We start from the raw sequence: 21,105 nt of genomic DNA, 5'->3' as shown, positions 1-21,105 counted from the left end.
TCTTTTTTTGGTGAGGAAGATTGTTGCTAAGCAAACCTCTGTGCCAATCTTCTTCTATTCTGCATGTGGGACACTGCCACAGCATGGCTTGACAAGCAGTGTGATCTGTGCCTGGATCCAAACCTGCAAACCCCGGGCCACCAAAGCAGAGCATGCAGACTTAACCACTATGCCACAGGGCAGGCCCCTTTGATTGATTCTTTATGATTTTCAATGTAAGAGATCCTTTAACTGCAAATAGACAGTTTTACTTCTTGCTTTCTGAGGTTTATGCCTCTTACTCGACTCACTTGCCTCAGTGCACTGACTAGGACCTGTGGAAGTGGGGAGAGCAGGCAATTTTGTCTTGCTCTTGACCTTAGGTGAAACCATCGATATTTCACTATTGAGTGCAATATTACCTGTAAGTTTTAGACTGAGGAAATTCCTTTTATTTCCAGTTTGATGAGAATGTTTACTGTGAATGGGTGTTGAAATGCTTTTTCCACAGGTATTGAAATGAACATACGGGTTTTCTTCTTTATTCTGCTAATACGTGAATTGGACTGAGTGATTTTCGAATGTTAAACTAACCCTGCACTCCTGAGATAAATGTGAGTCAGATCTGCATACACAGAGCATGATAAAAATGCCAGCAAATGTGACAAAAACAGAAGAACGGAAGAATCACCCAAGTTTCCCCACTGACCTTCCCCTCAGGCTCTGCCTTACATCCTCCAGGTACTTACACATCCATATGATGACCAGCACTCTGCAGTCCATCACCCATTTCTTTTTCTATGGCGCTCCATTCACTAGGAAGAAAACGATAAACCAAAAACATCACAAATTAGCTATGGAATACTATTAAATGGAATCTTTAACAAGGCGTTTTTCTAGGCAACATATAGTATCTGTATTCGGATTTATTTTCTATGACTCGAATATGCTGCTTTCCCCTTAAGTTTAACAACTAAATGCAAATGAGGCTTTAAAATGTTAGTTCAAAAGTTGACACCGGCTGCTAAGTGCAAAGTATCACACAAAACAGCTTCTGCTCACAGACAAGTTTCTCAGCCGGGGCGCCCCGTCAAATCAACTACAGAGCTTCTAGAAACTATGGATGCTGGCCCTGCTCTTGATCCACGTCATCAGAATCACTGTGGTTGAGCTGAGGCATGTATATTTTTAAACACTGCATGGGTTATTCTGATGAACACACCTGATTGCACGTCACTATCGACAGCTAACAGAAAAAGACAACTGTATGGAAACACCAGGTGCAGAGTAAAGCTTTAATAATTTGCACTAAAGTTGCAGGAGAAAGTCTACTAGAACCACAGATCACTCTGTTGTCATTTCTGTGAAATGCTTCAAATAAAAATTTCTTTCTATGGAAGTTATAAACGTATATTATAGTAAACAGGGAAAATAATCTATAATCACAAATACCAAGAGATGACATAATTTGATCTATTTCCTTCTAGTCTTTTTATTTACTCATTTAATACGGCTGAGATTATCCAGTATATGCAATTTTATATCATGCTTTTTCCCCTTAACAGTATTTGCCCACATTATTAAAACAATTTGTTCTAAGCATTATTTCAGACGGCAACACATAATTTTTTTAACCATTTTCCTGGCCGTTCAGGTTGTTTCCAATTTTTCTGCTATGTAAAGAATGTATAATAAACATCTTCAATTGTACCATATCATAAAAGAAAAGAATTTAAAACATGATTATTCTGTGAATCTGTAGTTTTTACACACTGTTCTTGAAATATCAGCTTATATGCTTAATACTACCAGAAGGAAAAAAACCTCACATGGTTTTTAATATTGTCAAGGAAGCAAAACGAACATAAATCACCTACGTAACAGTATGGTCATGACTAAAGAACAAACAGGTAAGATGTCCTCTGATAATTTTCTTCTCATGTTTACTCCCAAAATAGTAATAGCAAAGTTAACCTTTTTTTCAGTGCTTTGCTGTTTACAAAATGGATTTTTAACATCTCTAGCTGTATTGTCTATGCTCTAAAGCCATATTTCTAATGCCTACAAGACAATTCTACGTTTACACACCTCTATAATTTCAATTCAACATACCCAAAGCCCAGTTCTTCACATAAAACAGACACTCTAGGGATGTGGGGAGATTAGAGCTTAACTAGCCAAATATGTAACGTAGGGATCACAGTTAATGTAACTGCAGGTCATGGGAACAGAACAAACGGGCAGTCCAGATCAACTGTCTACTGGACGTCCCACAGGTACTTCAGCCATCTAACCTTTGAGTACCTTTTCCTGTGCTACTGTCACAGACTAATTGCCCTGAGGAACTCAAGGGGGGTTTCGGAAGCACTTAACTCTTTCTCCAAATTATTTCTGCTGCTGTTGTTATGTTAAGAGATGCAATCATCAACCACCCCGAACCCACTAAGTCCCACTGCAAGAGCAGCACCTGCACAGATGAGCGGTCGCACTTTGCTTCATTTTAATACTAAGATCTCCGCCCCAGGAGAAGCTGAAGGCTTTTCACCATAACATGTGGGGTATGTGGAAGAATGTTTTCCAACTGAGCCCGCGCAAGCAAATACTCGCCTCCCCCTGAATATTCATTCCCCATCTGAAATAAAAGACCCTTGCTTTCCTGTGTTTGGGGAGCCATGGCTTTGGGAATTAATTCCCTGTGGGCTCCTTATTTGCAGCCAATAAACTTTAGTTTGTTTGACAACTACTTCTGGTGAAAGCTCTTGATTTCAACTCAACAAGAATTGGACCCACTTTGGTTTGATGACACTACCAACTCAAGGTCAACATTACCAAATTTAATTCCTTTGTTTACCACACAAGACTAAAAACTAGTTCAAGGAAGATAGGACTTACACCTAATCATCTATGTATTCCTATTAAATAGTTTAGTGCCTGATAAATACTTGGCATTTACAGTTTATAGGCAAAATGAAAGAATGAACCAATAAATGAACTAATAAATGAGAGGAGAGAAATATGTGCCAGGTTCTATGTATCAGCCCCTCTGGGCACCAGACCTCTCCCCTCAGGGCACACAGAGTCTAGCCTTTTGCTCCCCAAACTGTGGTGCAGCAACTGCATCACCTAGAAACTTGTTAGAAACACGGAATCACAGGACCCATTCCAGATCGACTGAACCAGAACAGTCATTTTAACAGTTCTCCAGGTGACCTGAGTGCTCATTAGGTCTAGGACTGGAAACAGAAAATGTTAACCAGTGGAGTGGGGAGAGGAGGAAACCATTAACATACAAGGAACTAGAAAGGGTAGAAGGACTTAGCATCAACTTTGTAAGAGGTATAATGGCTATCATAAAGTACTTAATCGATGAGTTATTGTCACAGATGAACCAGATCAAAGAGGGTCATAGATCTTTCGTAGCATCTGATGAAGACTATGGACCTTTTCCTTAAGGGGGAAAAATTATAAACACAAAATTTCCCGTGTAATTGCAGAGACTTCAGACAAGCTGAAGTCCATCCTTACCTCTCTGATTAAGAACTCTAAACTATAAAACCACCAAGATCCCTCCTGCTTTAGGTTTTTACAATTCTGTTAAAGAAGGAAAGGAAAAGACTCCAAGAATGCCCAAGGATCAGGATTTTGGACAGGAATAAAAAATATTATTAGGAAAAAAATAGAGGTTTAGAGCTAAATTTAGTCACCCAATCTGGTGTTCATCAGGGATGGAGGCACGAGAGGGAAAGCGTTCAGTCCCAAGCAGGTCTGTGGCAACAGGCTTTATTTGTTTATACTTCTTGCTGAGGATGACTGGCCCTGAGCTAACAGCTGTGCCCATCTTCCCCTACTTTATATGTGGGACGCCTACCACAGCATGGCTTGCCAAGCGGTACCATGTCTGCACCCGGGATCTGAACGGGCGAACCCCGGGCCGTCAAAGCGGAATGTGTGCACTTAACCGCTGCGCCACCGGGCCGGCCCCTATTTGTTTATACTTCTGCAGAAGATTTCATGTAGACAAAGTTCCATGCTAAGAAGGGGTTTGGAAATCACTCTCCCCATTTAACGCCACAACTGAATAAAACTTAAAATCAGGCTCAGAGATCTAACACTGTTTACTCAGGCAGCTCATCAGAGTCAGAGCTAAGACTAGAACTGACTGCCAATAGTGTTCTATCTAATAATCCCAAGCTCCAACACTTCTTTTTGGTTTGCTTACTCAAAAGAGTTCTTGACCCAACCCACCATGCATATGACCAAAAAATAAGGTGTAGACTCATTAGACAAAATACATCCTGTGCCTCTGAGGTACACAATGACTTTTGCGTATCCTTGATCATGTGCCTTTGCCCATGACTTTTTGAAAGAAATTTGCTTGTGTATTTTCCTGGAATCCCTTGAAAGGAATTATACCAACTGAATCTGGGAGAGATGGGTTTTTTTGGTTGCTTCTATATGGATTCACAATCTATGAATTAAAACGGGTATTCTGAAATGTTCAATTAACAGAACACAACACTTAAGGCTATTAGCTTCTGATAGCTTTCATTCACCACAAATGCATAGTTACGAGCACTTAAAACTCTTTCCCTTTTTTTCCAAGTCTTCTGCAGGGTGAATCCCACCTATGTATTCAGTCCAGTTCTGGACCGGTAGATCTGAAAGTTCCTAGGTCAGTCTGAAACTAGTGAAAATACAGACAAGTCCTATAGGCACCTATGGGGAATGGCCCTTCAGCCTATCCTAAATTGGATCAGGTGCGTAATCCAGGAGGAATCCGCAAAAAGCCTAGGAACTCAAGAAGAGCACAAAATGAACTCCTGTACTCAAAAAAAGAAAAAAAAAACTAACAGCAACGTGTGACATGAACATACTACAAAATCTTCCCTGTTTGTTCTCTGTGCATCTAATTCCTGCTCATTTCTTAACATACACGTTTATGTTTTGTCCTCTTTCCTACTTTGACAGTCCTTTTCCACTCATAGCTCAATCTTTTTTTTTCTTTTTAAAGACTGGCACCTGAGCTAACATCTGTTGCCAATCTTTTTTTCTTCTTCTTCTCCCCAAACCACCCAAGTACATAGTTGTATATTCTAGTTGTGAGTGCCTCTAGTTGTGGCATGTGGGACGCCACCTCAGCATGGCCTGATGAGCGGTGCCATGTCCTCGCCCAGGATCTGAACTGGTGAGACCCTGGGCTGCCAAAGCAGAGTGCACCAACTTAACCACTTTGCCATGGGGGTGGCCCCTCAATCTTTTTTTCTTAGACCCTTCTCTCACTACAATTTCCAATTTAGCAACAAGTCATAATTTTACAAAATTACTTGAGGTATATATTGAAAAAATTTAAATTAAGAAACAAAGCTGAGGAAACCAGCTTTATAGTTCTTCCCCTCTTAAATTTCAAATCAAAGAATAAGAACACATTAAGCTTTTTTCCAATTATGTGACCCTCAACGTTCCAATTTCTTCAGTACTCTTACAGGTCAGCAGCTCTCAAAAGATAAAAAACACTCCCCACCAACTGGCACTGCTCCGCTATCCTTTTCCACATTCTTAACTGATATCCTCACTAGCGCTTCTCAAACTGGGACACTTTATCATGGATACTTGAAGCCCTATGATAAACATGGCACAATTTTTACGAAGAATGAATTTTACTTTTACATTTGAGGAGAAAAAGCTTTATATACTTAACCAACTACGGATGTTCTACAGAATAAAATGCAAATTTTGCATGAATTGATAGAACTCGAGCCTTCAAAGAGATTCTGCCACAGCTGCTTCCAGCCCATCCATCCTTCACGGGGCTGGTGAGGGGAGGTGAAGAAAGGTATGCCGAAGGACAAGCTGAGGAATCCTCTTCTGTACTAGTTTGAGACAGAGTGCCCTACAGCACTCCCCTCAAGTTCCCTAACCACGAGTACCCTACTTGTTCTCAGGAGAGACACCTGCTTCCTGGAACAGAGGCCAGTTAACGTTGCCTCCTACAACATACTGCTCCTTGGCTTTAAGACGGCTCTCTACCTTCCTCTATCTTCTTTCCCACTCACCCTCCTAGCCCTGCTCCTCTTGCAAAAAACAATAACAAACAGGCCTTATTCCCCTTCAAGAAGAACTTCAGGGACTTTCTTAAAAGACTATCAGTAACCTGCTTTCTTTCCTTCCTTAATCCTTTCCTCTCATTCCTAGGATCACTGCAATATCACATACCACTCAAACCAAACTGCTCTCCAAATCAACACCAAAGATTTACCTACCCACTTCCCCGCTTTTCATTGAACTCAATTCCTGTACAGTATACTCCAACTTCTTCTTGAAATGCTCCCTTTACTTGCTTGACAATGCACAAAGCTGGATCCTCATCAATTTTCCAATGTCTCCTTCACTGGTTTTTTCTTTGCCTGATCCCTGAACACAGGTATTCCCCAAGGTTTGGCCCTTGAATCTCTCGCATACTTACTATAACCCTCTAACATCATCACTTAACCCTACATTTTCAAAAATCCCTCCATTAGGATACATCTTTTATACACCACTCATAATCTCACCAGCCTCTTAAATTGCTGATCCAAATTTCCCATTGCTTGACAGAAATCTTTCATTCAAATGCAATCTATCCAAAACAGAACCCTTTTAACTCATCCCTCAAACTTGCTATTTCTCCTACATTCTCTATCACAATCTTAATCACTCAGCTGGCCGTGAATTAAATCTTGGTTTCCTTAGCACCTACCATGGTAGCAGGAACTCAGCAAACGTGTGCTGAATGCATGGAAGAATCCACTGGTGAGTCCTACCATTTATACCTCCTTCATAGTCCCTCCTGGCAACTGCTATGGTTCAGGCTGCTGATCACCTGTTTAAATTACCTCAGCCACTCTGGTCTCCCTGGCTCAATTGTCATGAAATATTTTAGATGTAAAATGGTTTTCCATTAATTAATTAAATTTTTTTTTCTGCTTTATTTCCCAACCCCCCCCGATACATAGTTGTATATCTTACTTGCAGGTCCTTTTGGTTGTGGGATGTGGGACGCCGCCCCAATGTGGCCCGACGAGCGGTGCCATGTCCGCGCCCAGGATCCAAACCCTGTGCCACCACAGCGGAGCGCACGAACTTAACCACTAGGCCACAGAGCTGGCCCTCTATTAATTTATTGAGTTGGCAAAAAGACAACTCTGTACCTTTATCATGAGACATTAATGCAAAGAATTTTCTTTAAAATTTTATTCAACCATGTGACCTTGTATCTATTGCATCTCAAATTAATACAAGTCCATTTATTAATTACAATAAATGTGCTACCTTTGGGAGTGTCTGATTTATGTTAATTTTCAAGTGACATATTCCCAAGCTTAACTGGAATTCCACTTTGGGTTATATTCTAAAAATCAGGACTAACTCATGCATAAATTTTTAAAAAATTGTAGATATGTCAAACATCATGCCATAGACTTCAGAAAATTGATCACTATTTGCCTTTCTTCCCATTTATACTACTCCTTTTCTATTTAGCCATATATTCCTCTCCTAGTAATGAAGGTTTATGTTTACAATATCAATATGCTTCTCTTCATTAAAAATTGTCATATAATCCTGACATTGTCTCAACCTGCATTTAATTTTTTTTTTTTTTTTTAAAGATTTTATTTTTTCCTTTTTCTCCCCAAAGCCCCCCGGTACATAGTTGTGTATTCTTCGTTGTGGGTTCTTCTAGTTGTGGCATGTGGGACGCTGCCTCAGTGTGGTCTGATGAGCAGTGCCATGTCCGCGCCCAGGATTCGAACTAACGAAACACTGGGCCGCCTGCAGCAGAGCGCGCGAACTTAACCACTCGGCCACGGGCCAGCCCCAACCTGCATTTAATTTTAATGTATTGATCAATCAAAGATATTTGGATAACCTGTTATTTAATAAATAAATCTGGATCCATATCTCACACCTGATATGCAAATAAATTTCAGATGAATCAAAAATTTATGAAACCACAAAATTGTGGAAGAAATGAGAAATTTTTTAAGATTTTATTTTTTTCCTTTTTCTCCCCAAAGCCCCCCAGTACATAGTTGCACATTCTTCGTTGTGGGTCCTTCTAGTTGTGGCATGTGGGACGCTGCCTCAGTGTGGCTTGATGAGCAGTGCCATGTCCGCGCCCAGGATTCGAACCAACAAAACACTGGGCCACCGGCGGCGGAGCACGCAAACTTAACCACTCGGCCACGGGGCCAGCCCCAATGAGAAATTTTTTTTACACTCCATAGTGGGGAAGACCTTATTAAGATATACACAAAAATCAGAGGCTATTATTTTAGAAAGGAGAAAAACTAATCATTTATATGTAACTGAATTTAATAAACAGAATATATTTCTGCCTATTAAAAGCCAACATAAGAAAAGTCAGGGGCTGGCCCCGTGGCCAGTGGTTGAGTTCATGTGCTCTGCTTTGGCAGCCCAGGGTTTCACCGATTTGGATCCTGGGCGTGGACATGGCATCACTCATCAAGCCATGCTGAGGCGGCATCCCACATGCCACAGCTAGAAGGACCCACAACTAAAAATACACAACTATGTACTGGGGGCTTTGGGAGAAAAAGGAAAAATAAAATCTTAAAAAAAAAAATCAAAAAACACACGACGAATGAAAAAAAAATGCAATTCATTTCACAAATTCCTCATTTTCCTAAAAGATAAAGAATTCCTGCAAATCAATTAAGAAATCAGACTTCCAGCCAAAGAGAAAAAAAGGTGAAATATATATACAGACAACTTATGAAATAGCAAAAAACTGGCTGTTAATCACAGGAAGAAAAGTCTGAGTTCATTCATAATTAGAGAAATGCAAATTATAACTACAGTGAGAAACCATTGTCCACCATCAGTCTGGTAAAGACAAAAGTTTGCTAACACATTCTTAGGGTGAGGGTATGAGGAAACAGATGCTAATACCTTGCTGGTGGGAGTTTAATATTTTCTATACAGGACAAATTGGCAATATCTACCAACACTACAAATGCAATTATCCTTAGACCCAGTAACAACACTTGTAGAATTTTATCCACCTATACTCATACGTGCGTGTGAACTGACACACACAAGAATAGTTATTGCAGCATTGAATGCAATAGCAGAAGACTGGAAACAATTACCAAGAAACTGGTTAAATAAATTATGACACCCTTGCTCAATAAAGCCCAATCCAGGACTGGTAACAATACATCTTGGAGAGCAGTTCTTAAGCGAAAAAAGCAAGGTAAAACAAGTGAACACAGCAATGCATACAACATTCTCCCTTTTCATGGTAAGGAAAAAAAAAGAGGAAAATGCATTTGTTTGTATGTTAATATATTACATTTATAGTGTTACATTTTACTATAAGTATACACAAGAAACTGACATTAGTTGCCTCAGAGGAGAAGACTAGGTGGTTGGCACACAGGGGTAAAGAGAGTTTTCACTGTATAAGCTTTAGTTTTTGGTGAATTTTGTGCCACATGAATGCATAACCTATTCAAAAATGTAAAATGAGTCATATTTTTAAATTAATTCAATCAAAAGGACTTACGAGGGAACATTAGCAAGGACATTTTTCTTATAAAAAGATATAGATACTAACTTCTAAAATGTCACAAGCAAAATAATGAACACACACAAAAATTCATAAAAGAAACGTTCAAAACTAGGTTGAATAGGAGTGGCAAGAGTGGGCACCCATGTCTTGTTCCTGTTTTCAGAGGGATGGCGTTCAGTTTTTCACTATTAAGTAAGATGTTGTCTGTTCGTTTGTCATATGTGGCCTTTATTATGTTGGGGTGACTTCCTTCTTTACCCATTTTATTGAGAATTGGATCATCTTGTCAAATGTTTCCCCTGCATCTATTGAGATGATCATGTGATTCATGAGGTGTATCATGGTGACTGATTTGCGGATGTTAAGCCACCCCTGTGTCCCTGGAATAAATCCCACTTGATCGTGGTGTATGATCCTTTTAATGTATTGCTGTATTTGGTTTGACAACATTTCGTTGAGGATTTTTGCATCTAAGTTCATCAGTGATACTGGCTTGTAGTTTTCCTTCTTTGTGTTGCCTTGTCTGGTTTTGGTATCAGGGTGATGTTGGCCTCATAGAATGTGTTAGGCAGCATTCCATCTTCTTCAATTTTTCAGAATAGTTTGAGAAGGATAGGTACTAAATCTTCTCTGAATGTTTGGTAGAATTCTCCAGAGAAGCCATCTGGTCCTGGACTTTTGTTTTTGGAGAGGTTTTCAATTACTGTTTCAATCTCTGTACTTGTGAATGGTCTATTCAGCTTCTCTTTTTCTTATTTATTCTGTTTTTGGAGGTTGTATGAGTCGAGGAATTCATCCATTTCTTCTAGGTTATTGAATTTGTGGGCATATAGTTTTTCATAGTATTCTCTTATAATATTTTGCATTTCTGGAGTATCTGTTGTAATTTCTCCTCTTCTATTTCTAATTTTATTTATTTGAATTTTCTTTTTTTCTTGGTAGTCTGGCTAAGGGTTTGTCAATTTTGTTTATCTCCTATTAATCCTTCCTACTGTTTTTTTAGTCTATTTCATTTATTTCTCCTCTAATTTTTACTATTTCCCTCCTTCTGCTAACTTTGGGATTGTTTGTTCTTCTTTTTCTAGCTCTGTGAGGTGCATTTTAAGATTACTTACTACTAGGTGTTTTGTGTTTTTTTTGACGAAGATTAGCCCTGAGCTAACATCCGCTGCCAATCCTCCTCTTTTTTGCTAAGGGAGACTGGCCCTGAGCTAACATTTGTGCCCATCTTCCTCTACTTTATGTGTGGGACACCTACCACAGCATGGCTTGCCAAGCAGTGCCATTTCCACACCCAGGATCTGAACCGGTGAATCCTGGGCTGCTGAAGTGGAACGTGTGAACTTAACCTCTATGCCACCTACTTCTGGGTATTTATCCAAAGAATTTGAAATCAATGATCGAAAGAGATTTATGCGCCCCTATGTTCACTGCAGCATTATTCACAATAGCCAAGATGTGGAAGTAACTCAAGTGCCCTTCTACAGATGAATGGATAAAGAAGATGTGGCATATATATCCAATGGAATATGACTCAGCCATAAAAAAGGACAAAATTGTCCCATTTGCAACAACATGGATGGATCTTGAGGGTATGATGTTAAGCAAAATAAGCCAGAAGGAGAAAGATAAACACTGCGTGATTTCACTCATATGTGGAGGATAACAAATACATGGATAAAGAGAACAGATTAGTGGTTACCAGAGGTGAAGGCGGCTGGCTGGTGGGCAAAAGGGATAAAGGGGCACATATGTATGGTGATGGATAAAAATTAGAGTACTGGGGGTGAGCATGATGAAGTGAATTCAGGAAGTGATAAACAGTAATACACACCCGAAATTAAACAATGTTATAAACCATTATAATCCCAATAAAATTACTTGGGGGGAAAAAAGAAAAAGAAAGGTTCAAAAACCACCAAAACGTACAAGTTATATATACAAGCAAATATTCTAATTTACACTAAAATTATCCTAAGACTGAAAAATCCATCTTGCAAAAAAGCCTTCAGAAATTATAAAGCGACACAAAGAAAGAAAAAAGAAAAATCACTAATTAATGAGACAGTGATTTCCAACGGAATCTTCTTGGGCATTCTGCCAAGAAGGTAAAAGGCACTGCTCCTTGCTTCAGAGCAGTTTCACTTTTATTTGCTCAATATATTGGACTTCCTCACGATTTTTTATTTAAAGAAAGGCTTTAAAATGAAAACTTTAAAAACCACTACTACAGGACATCATTTAAAAACATAATCTTCTATTTTCAAGAATTATAGTTCTCAGGTAAAAAGTGAATTAAAGCTAATCTTTATTTTTAAAGTTTGTATAATGCTTACCTGAAAACTCGCCCATAATTCCCGTGTACTTTATATACACCATAGAGTCGATCTGCTACTCTCTGGAAGAAATATTTAAAAGAAATTGCTATTAGGTCAAAGTTATATACAGACTACTTTAAAAAAAATATTTCATCCTCATAAAAAATGCATACTTGGGGCTGGCCCAGTGGTGTAATGGTTCAGTTCGCATGCTCCGTTTTGACGGCCTGGGGTTCATGGGTTCGGATGCTGGGTGCGGACCTAAACACCACTCATCAAGCCATGCTGTGGCAGCATACCATATACGAAGTGGAAGAAGATTGGCATGGATGTTAGCTCAGGGCCAATGTTCCTCAAGCAAAAAGAGGCAGACTGGTAACAAATGTTAGCTCATGGCCAATCTTCCTCACAAAAAAATTAAATTATAAATAAATAAACGCTTAGTACAATAAACTTGGAAAACATGGAAAAGAAAAAACTTAAATCTTCCAGTTTCATCACAGGGAAAAAACCCCCAAACTAGTGTTTTCATCATATTTATCGAATCGCTTTCATACTTCTTTCTATATATACAAGTTTTAATTATTGCTTTTAAACTTCCTATATCAAGAATGGTAATATTTTTATCCAGCAGGTTATTACTTTTAACAGGTACCCCTATAAACAGCTGTATAACATTCAAGCTAGTAGTATATAAAATATATAAGCATTTCTTGTTGAATATTTAGTTATCCCTAATTTCTTCAGTATTATAAATAATGTTGTAATAAGTATCTCTGAGAGTAAGGCTTTTTCCAAATTTCAGGTTGTTTCCTTATAGAGTCCCCAAAGTGTAAATTCCACTAAAAATATAAATTGTCAATTCTATTGATAGTTTTAGACAAACGCTGAACACATGCAACAGACTTCTATGCTACTTTATTAAGATAACTCCTTCTAACCAACAAACACATTAGACAGTTTAATAACAACAGAATTAGAATTTAGATCCCTCAGATGAAATACGTACTGCCCAGTCATTCACACAAACTTTACGAAAGACAAAACAAAACACCACACGTGGTAATTTGCTTTACCTTCCCCTAAAGTGTTACAGACATGAACTGGAAGACCAAAAGCTAAACCCACATAAAACCCTTGAAAAAAACTCCTGGTATACAGTTTCTAAATGTAAATCCTGAGGATAAATTACCTAATCCCTTACTCAAACATGAGGAATTTGAGGAATTAGGCATTAACCATACAACAAATTTTTTTTGTCTTCTTCTCCCTAAAGCCCCCCAGTACATAGTTGTATATTCCAGCTGTGAGTGCCTCTGGTTGTGCTATGTGGGACGCCGCCTCAGCACGGCCTGATGAGTGGTGCCATGTCCACGCCCAGGATCTGAACTGACGGGAAACCCAGGGCCTGCCAAGCAGAGCGGGTAAACTTAACCACTCGGCCTCGGGGCCAGCTCCCCATACAACAAATCTTAACCCTTTCAATACTTCAGCTGCAAGTGAACAAACCACCATTATAAATACCTGGAGCAGGTGTGAGAGGATCATAAAATCTTTTCCACCTCTCCTTGGCCCGCTCTGGAGGAACACATACCCACTGGACTAAGGAGCAGCACACTGCAGGTCTGCAGATTGTTTCTGTGAAGTCTTATTGAACACAGACATGCTCATTCACGTTAGCACTGTCTACGGCTGCTTTCATAGCAGGGCTAAATAGATTCAACAGGGACCATATGGCCCAAAAAGCTGAAAATATTTACCATCTGGCTTTCAGAAAAAGTTTGCCAGTTGCTACACTAGACTCCACTTTCAGGACAAAGTTCAGTCTTTATTCTGCAAGAAGCTTTCTAAGGTTGTTCCCAAACTTCTATGCTAATTTCTCTAGGATATTATTTCCCAATTATTTTTTGAGAGTCCTATAGCGTGTCAAAAGTTGCTTGTTTTTTTTAAAGTGGTTTCACCGTCAAGTAAGTTTGGGAAACCCTGAGATAAAGTTTAACAGGTTTCTTTCCTGCAGGACTTTTTAGATGTTTAACACCACGTGTGAATCATGACTGTTGAAGAGAGAGATGGTTTGCAGTAGGGAACATCTTACAGGACTGGCATTCCAAGGAGTATAAAATGGAAAATGCCATTCTAGACCACTAACTTTTCTAGATCCTCATACTTTTAAAGATAAAACCTCCTCTTGAAAGCTGAGCATTTTATCATCCACTTAAGATATCAACAATGAAAGAGAAGGAGAGAGCTTATTAAATAACCACGTAAGAACAAAAACTAGAAGCAACATAACTGCAAAATGCAGATTCAAAATAAATGTCCAAAGAAAAAGTGTGTGAATTCCAGGTATTTAAAAGTTTATTTCTTTAAAGTCTATCACTCCTGGCAGCTAATATAAAAGGAGTTTCTACCATAGTAATTAGAGCTCTGGAAAATATTCTGGTCCATAGAGCATGACAAAAAGAGGAGTTTTCTAAAAGAGGAACAATCACATGAGGAACTACTCTACTCATGAACTAGGCCACAAAGAGACACTCAGCACTTGTTACTGGACCAAAAAAGTTTCTGGTATGAACTATTCATGGAAACAAATTCTTCTAGCAAACTAAAACATGAAATGACTTCTGTCTAGATCGTCAGGTAGTGAGAAAGAAGATGAAGCAAAAAAACCTCTATAAACCAAAAATGATCATTTCTAGAGAAAAGGAAAGACAAAAGTGGCAGAGAAATAAAACACGGATTATGAAAACCTGAAACCAGATTAATTCAATGATCGCTGGTAATCAAAAATATTCGTGCCAGGGGCCAGCCCCATGGCCAAGTGGTTAAGTTTGCGTTCTCTGCTTCGGCAGCCCAGGGTTTCACTGGTTCGGATCCTGGGTGCGGACATGACACCGCTCATCAGGCCATGCTGAGGTGGCGTCCCACATAGCACAACTAGAAGGACCCACAACTACAACACACAACTATGTACTGGGGGGCTTTGGGGAGAAAAAGGAAAAATAGAATCTTAAAAAAAAAAAAATTGGTGCCAGGAAAAAGGGGCTGTACCTAATGACTTAGTCTAGACTGCTATTCAATTTCATTTCTGTTGACAAGTCTTTCTTTTTGAAAACTGATCATCTGACATTTGGCAGTGGAGGACTGACACTGAGCAAATTCTATGACAAGAGAAGAAATCTGACAGACTCATTCAATGACCGCCCCCCCAGCTGTGCATGATTTGGAACTGATGAGAATGCCTTCTCTATCCTCACTGAAGTAGTAGGTGTTTAAATGTTAAAAAGGACAAAGTTTTACGACATTCTATGAGATGACCTTATTTTGAAAATCTGGACTTGACTTTTCTTTTGAATTATCTCCTATGGAGTCAAAGATTATGAGATTTAAGACTCTTGATAGTGAACTGCCAAAAGGGTTCCCAAAGGAGCTGTATGTGATACTTTACACTGTCACCATCCCCAAACAGTTCACAAACATTAGATATTACCATCTTCAGAAATGACTACAAATTAAATATACAGTATCTCAATAACTATAATTTGCATTTTTAGAGTACTAGCAAAGTTAAACATTCCCCCCTCCCTTTTAAATTTGATTTCTCCTAGCGAGGCAGCATACAGGGTGGAAAAAGTAAGGGATTTGGAGTCAGACAAATGTGAGTTCAAATTCCAGCTCCTTCTTACTTTAGGTTTTGACTTTGGAGAATTTATTAAACCACTCCAAGCCTTAGTATTATGTGTTTCTCTTGGAAATGTGGAAATGACCTTCATCATATTACTTTGTGAGCATTAAATAAGATGACATTTGTAAGGTTCCTGGGAATAAGCAAGGGGGCTTAACGAAAATGAACTCTCTTCTCCCTCAATCTACTTGAATTCACGTCCTTTGTCAAAGCATCCTTGAAGGTAGTTAAGGGTATGAGCTCTGGAGTCGGATAGACAAAGGTTTAAATTCTAGCTCCACATATCTACAGTGTGATCTTTGACAAATTACTCAACTTCATTTGCCTTTGTTTCCAAATCTATTAAATGGTAACAGCACATGCCTTCAAAGGGCTACTGTGGGAATTAACGAAGAAAAATATATAACATGCTTGAGCACCGTGGCTGAAATACAGTGGTAAATAAAAGTTAGATATCAGTATTATTTTTCTTTTGTTTTAGTGTATGAAACACAAATTATCTCAAGTCTCATAATTCTACGAATAAGGCACTCATTCATATAACAAATATTTATTCAGTACCTAACAATGTGCCAGGCCGATATTCTCATTTCCCAGCAAAGCAAATAAACTGAAAGGTTACTGGATTTGCCTGAATGACCTGAGAAATGGCAGAGACAAGTTTCAAACCCAGCTCCTCTAGTCTAAGGCCATCCACCCTTTCTGGTTGATCTGTTTTGATGTCCTAAATATTTAACTCTTTAATCTGTAAGGTATTTTTTGCCTTTTCTACTTTTGAAAGAATTCTCCTTGACAGAAAAGACAATCAAACAATTCTACTTTCCCTTCACTGTTAACAATTCATCATCGTGCGTCTAAGCCGCCTTCTCTCGATGCTCTGAATGGTCTCCCTGTGGTGCCTTCTGCGTTGTGTGCAGGCTTCTGTCAGGGTAGGGCTTTAACCTGCCATTTTTACTTTTCTGTTACTATCCATGACTAAAGAGTCTTTCTCCCAATTTTAGAACAATCAGAATTTTCACTCATCAGAAAGCATTCCGTATTTTTCATTGGCATTTCTCTCACTTGTACAGACTCACAGATTAATGCTGCCTTTCCCTTGAAGAGCTCAAGCTATCTTTCATGTCAATAAAGTTCTGAAACCTGTTTTCATAAAGTTCAGGATAAATATCTACACCCAGCATTCTCTTACCTGTGCATCATAAACTCTTTGCTGACAAGGTCGTTTTCTTCAAAGTTTCTTGTCACATATACATTACTAACCAGTTCACCCTGGTTGGTTATAATTAAGTTAAAGAAGCAATTTATCTTAGTGCTTTCTCAAATCTTTTAAAACATAACCCTGTCAGCATATACATTCATTTATTCATTCATTCAATGCATATATGTAGCGAGGGCCTACTATGAGTTGAGCATTATTCTAGGGATTTCACAGTGAGAAAACAAAGCTCCTGCTCTCGTGGAGCTCACGTATACTAGGTACGGGAGATAGTTAACACAAATAAGTACAGAATACAACGTCAGACAGTGTTGCTATAAAGACAACAGCAATGACAGAAAAGTGCATCTTATTTTATATCTCATATGTTTTATGAAAGCAGTCATCCATAGCCTCTTTCAGGCTAAATGAGCTGTAGCACAGTCTCTCAGCAACGACAATCATTTCCCCCTCCCTTAAATCTCACTTAAATTTACTCCCTATGTTTAACAGATTTTCTGAGAGTTTAACTGTTACAATTTGTTCAATTTACCACTCATCTGAGGTTTCTGATAAATCTGATTCTGGCTGGTTTCTCTGCTTTGTCCCTTAGTTTCTTCTGGGTATGAAAGACTGCGAGCCTCTGCCTACCCGAGACTCCCAGATCTGTTAACCCTCCTGCCAAACAACGCTTTCCACAGTGTCCCCCTCTTCCCTGTGTTTGAAGGCCTTTTAGGAGAACACAATTTTCATACTCAGCCAGATCTCTAATTTAAGTAGATTTTCCCACTTTTCTGGCACAGAAAACAAAGCAGTATGAATTATTCTTCATTTTCTGCAGCATCTCTGTCTCCCACCTCCACTTTCCACAAGAACTGTTGCCTAATTTATTTGGGTAATTTCAAGGCCAGTAAAGGCCTAGAAATTTTATCTCATTAATCCACAGTCCTTTCCAATACCCAGTTTGTGACTGTAGCCTAATACTTCTCACAGGTACTTTTTCTTTTCCTAGAAAGTATCTTAGAATTTATTTAAGGAGTCCAATGGCACTCTGAATGGTTAAAAAGAAGACTGGGCCAATACGAGGATCTTTCATATCGTCACATATACATTACTGGATTTTTTCCCCTTGTTCTATTTTTTTATACTTATTATGGACATCGTCAAACATACAAAATGTAGAGAACAGTAGGATATACTTCCAGTTCCCAATGTTCACCTTCAATAATTACTATATGGCCAATCTAGTTTCATCGAAAGCTGTCCCCAGTCTCTACTCCTTACCAGTAGACTCTTCCATTAAAACAAATCCCAGATAATAAATGTCATTGCAAGAGGATTCCAATCAGCACAAGATATGATCCTGAACCCCGTAACCCACTGTCTTTCAAAGCCTTTAAGGAAAGTTCTAAGGTTTCCTCTAGGTTACCCCAAAGGGTCAGAGAGGATGATACAACATTTTACAGGTACATTAATTTACCCAAAAGCATTTTTCTCCATGTCTGCTATAGCCAAACTATATGGCTAAATACAATGATTATTCCTTGATTTCTAGTTCCTTTTTCCATGGCAGACCGTTACCTCACATAAGTTTCTTTAGTAGAATTTAGGAGCATGGACACAGGATGGCCTAACATATGTAAACTATTTCATAGACCCTAAAAAAAACCTTGAAAGAATAGGATATTATCATATGTAGATCTAAAATTCCACACTTACTTAATTATATTCCAACACTGAAATAGTAGGTCTTTTGACAAGATGTCAAAACAACAATATACAAACTGCCGAGAAGACAACAGGCTAAAACACTTTGTTTTTTATGTCAGAAAACATTTCCCATTTTTTTAAAAAGCAGTTTGGATGATGAACACACTAAATTTGAATGTAAAAATCAGTTATTCATCATAAATAGTATCCATTACTTAAAAACATGATGATTAAATGAGAAGCACGTCCTTATAAATGTGTGTCAAAAAGCTCTCGGTGACTACTTACAGCTCTAACTCGAAGAAGGTGTGAGATGACGGACTGTAGTTCGTCACTGTAGTGTTTTAGTTCAGTAAATCTCCTGAAACATGAAACAAAACATCATTTTTCTCATGAAAACAAGTCAAAAACTGAAAAACAAATCATTAGTTCCTGAGAATAATAAAACTGATTCTCTTTAACGACATGCTGGCCTTGAACATTTACACACCAATACAAATTTTAAAAATTCTAAAATAAAACAATCAAACTTTCTTTTGATATTTTTAGAGCCAAGAAAAGATGTCATACTTCATAATCTACACTGTGGGAGTGAGAGAGATAAAATTTGGTGGTATGAGAAATTACTTGAAAACAAACAACAGGAAAAAATTTATGGTGCTAATACAATCTTACGCTGCAACCATAAACTCCTGGTCTCTAACTTCAACTGTAATGCTACTCAGTGATCTTTGCTTCCCTAATCTAATAACTGCTCTTCTCCATAAAGACCAGAGACTTCTGATACCACCACCCACTACTCTCCAACTAAGCTTCATAGATTAAACAGAAGCCATCAGATAGGAACTCCCTCCACCTCCTGCCAGTAAACTTAGAAACTTTCCCATACCTACACCCTTCTTCCCATCCAACACTAGATTCTATCCCAGCTACACCCCATATTGCTATTTTCTAACTTCCTCTCTCTACAAGCTCCTCACTAGCATATCAATTTATTTAGGGTCTCTCCCAGATTACAATACACTTACATATTCCCTTAACAACAGAACCAACTGTTAACACCTTCTCAATACCACCCCTTTCACAGCCACTTTTACAGGGCACTCTCTCTTTAGCAACACCTTTATCTTCCCTTCCCATGCACTGCTCAGTTCACTACAATCCAGTTCTGCCTCCAGCACAATAGTGGAGAAATATTCCTGACAAAGTCACCTACTATTTTCATGTTGCTAAAATCCACTAATGTACGTTAGTCCTCACCTTACTTGATCTTTCCAGCAAAACTGGAACTTAACCCTCCTAAAAACTTTGTTCCCTTGATATCAGTGCTATTTCCCATGATTTTCCTTTCACTCTCTGGTCACTCCTAAAGTTTTTTTACAGTGCTCTCTTTCTTCACTCATCTCTTACGCCTCCAACTTTAGTGTGCAAAGAACTCCTGAAGTGTTTGTTAAAACACTACTGAAGGTGTCTCAGTAACAGACGGCTGTAAATAACCACAACAACCGTACACAGAGGTCCTAGTGGGACTCAGGAATCTGAATTTACTACAAGCTTGCCCATGGGATTCAGATGCTGGTAATCCTAAAATTACACTTTGGATAAAGTGCTGGCTTCTTTAGGGTGCAGTCCTAGGTCCTTATCCATTTTACAACCAATCCTTGAATCTACACACTCCATGTGACTTGTCATTCACAAGTCTTCACAATTACGATCTGCATGCTGCTGAATTCCAAATTTCCACCTCCAGTCCAAATCTTTCTCTTAAATAGCAGATCTATAGATGAAGCCAAGTGACTTGGAGACATCTGTAATTACTTACATGTCCAAAGTAAGCAATTTATCTTTCCCTATTCCCCAAAATCTCTCTCCTCTGTATTCCCTAGCACTTTAAAGAATGAAATCTGGGAGCCATCTGTACTTCCTTCCCCTCTCTTTCACCCCATACATTCTACTAATCCCTGGGTCTACCTCCTAAATAGCGCCCATATATTGTTTAAATATTGCCACATAAAAGTGGAAGACTCAAGGTCTTCCTCCTCACTGCTCTTAACAATCTAGTTTGAAGAAAGCTAAACATGTATGAAGCAAGTATTAATTTGGTAATCCCTCTGAAACAATCTTTCTGGTTTTCTAGATCTTAAGAAAGGAGAGAATAAAACTATTTTACTGATATCAACTATTTTAGTAATGGTATAAAATAATTAATCTATTGGGACAGTTAGACCTAGAACAGAGATTCTGTATATTAAGAATCTGTTCTAATAATGACTGATGTAGACAATTCTCTTACCTAGAACTTAAGGCAAACAAATCCTATTAGTAATTACACATTAATTATACACTTTAACAAGGACTAGGGGCAAAACACTGCCTTGGTTATGTTGTTGTCATATCACATTTAAAATTCTATATGTAATATGGATATTAAGTAAAATTTAGCAATCTAGAAAATGAGATTAGGTCAGAAAAGGGAAGACAAATATTCAACTGGGAAAGTATTTTTCATTAAATTGAAAAACATTCAACTAATAAAATGTTAATATTAAAATATTAATTTAAAAATAGTCTCATCTACATGTTCCTCTAATGAACGTGTATCTACTAATGTCATAAACTTTGCTTATTAGGTTTTCCAAAGCATTTT

The 21,105-nt window shown here is 38.4% G+C and overlaps 1 protein-coding gene across 2 annotated transcripts in view; it reads right to left on the bottom strand.

Moving 5' to 3' along the window:
- Nucleotides 1–21,105, bottom strand: part of SNX4 (sorting nexin 4) — a 61,409-nt gene that overhangs the window by 13,008 nt on the left and 27,296 nt on the right. For both annotated transcript variants that reach the window (XM_023623596.2, XM_023623597.2), the window contains exons 7-9: nt 18,747–18,819; nt 11,887–11,948; nt 729–794 (exon numbers count right to left, since the gene is read on the bottom strand). In XM_023623596.2, the coding sequence (XP_023479364.2) occupies nt 729–794; nt 11,887–11,948; nt 18,747–18,819 (201 nt within the window). The remainder of the gene's footprint in view (nt 1–728; nt 795–11,886; nt 11,949–18,746; nt 18,820–21,105) is intronic.

Source organism: Equus caballus, chromosome 19 (genome assembly GCF_041296265.1).
Source record: "Equus caballus isolate H_3958 breed thoroughbred chromosome 19, TB-T2T, whole genome shotgun sequence".
NCBI lineage: Eukaryota > Metazoa > Chordata > Mammalia > Perissodactyla > Equidae > Equus > Equus caballus.
This window is presented reverse-complemented; position numbering and strand designations above follow the sequence as displayed.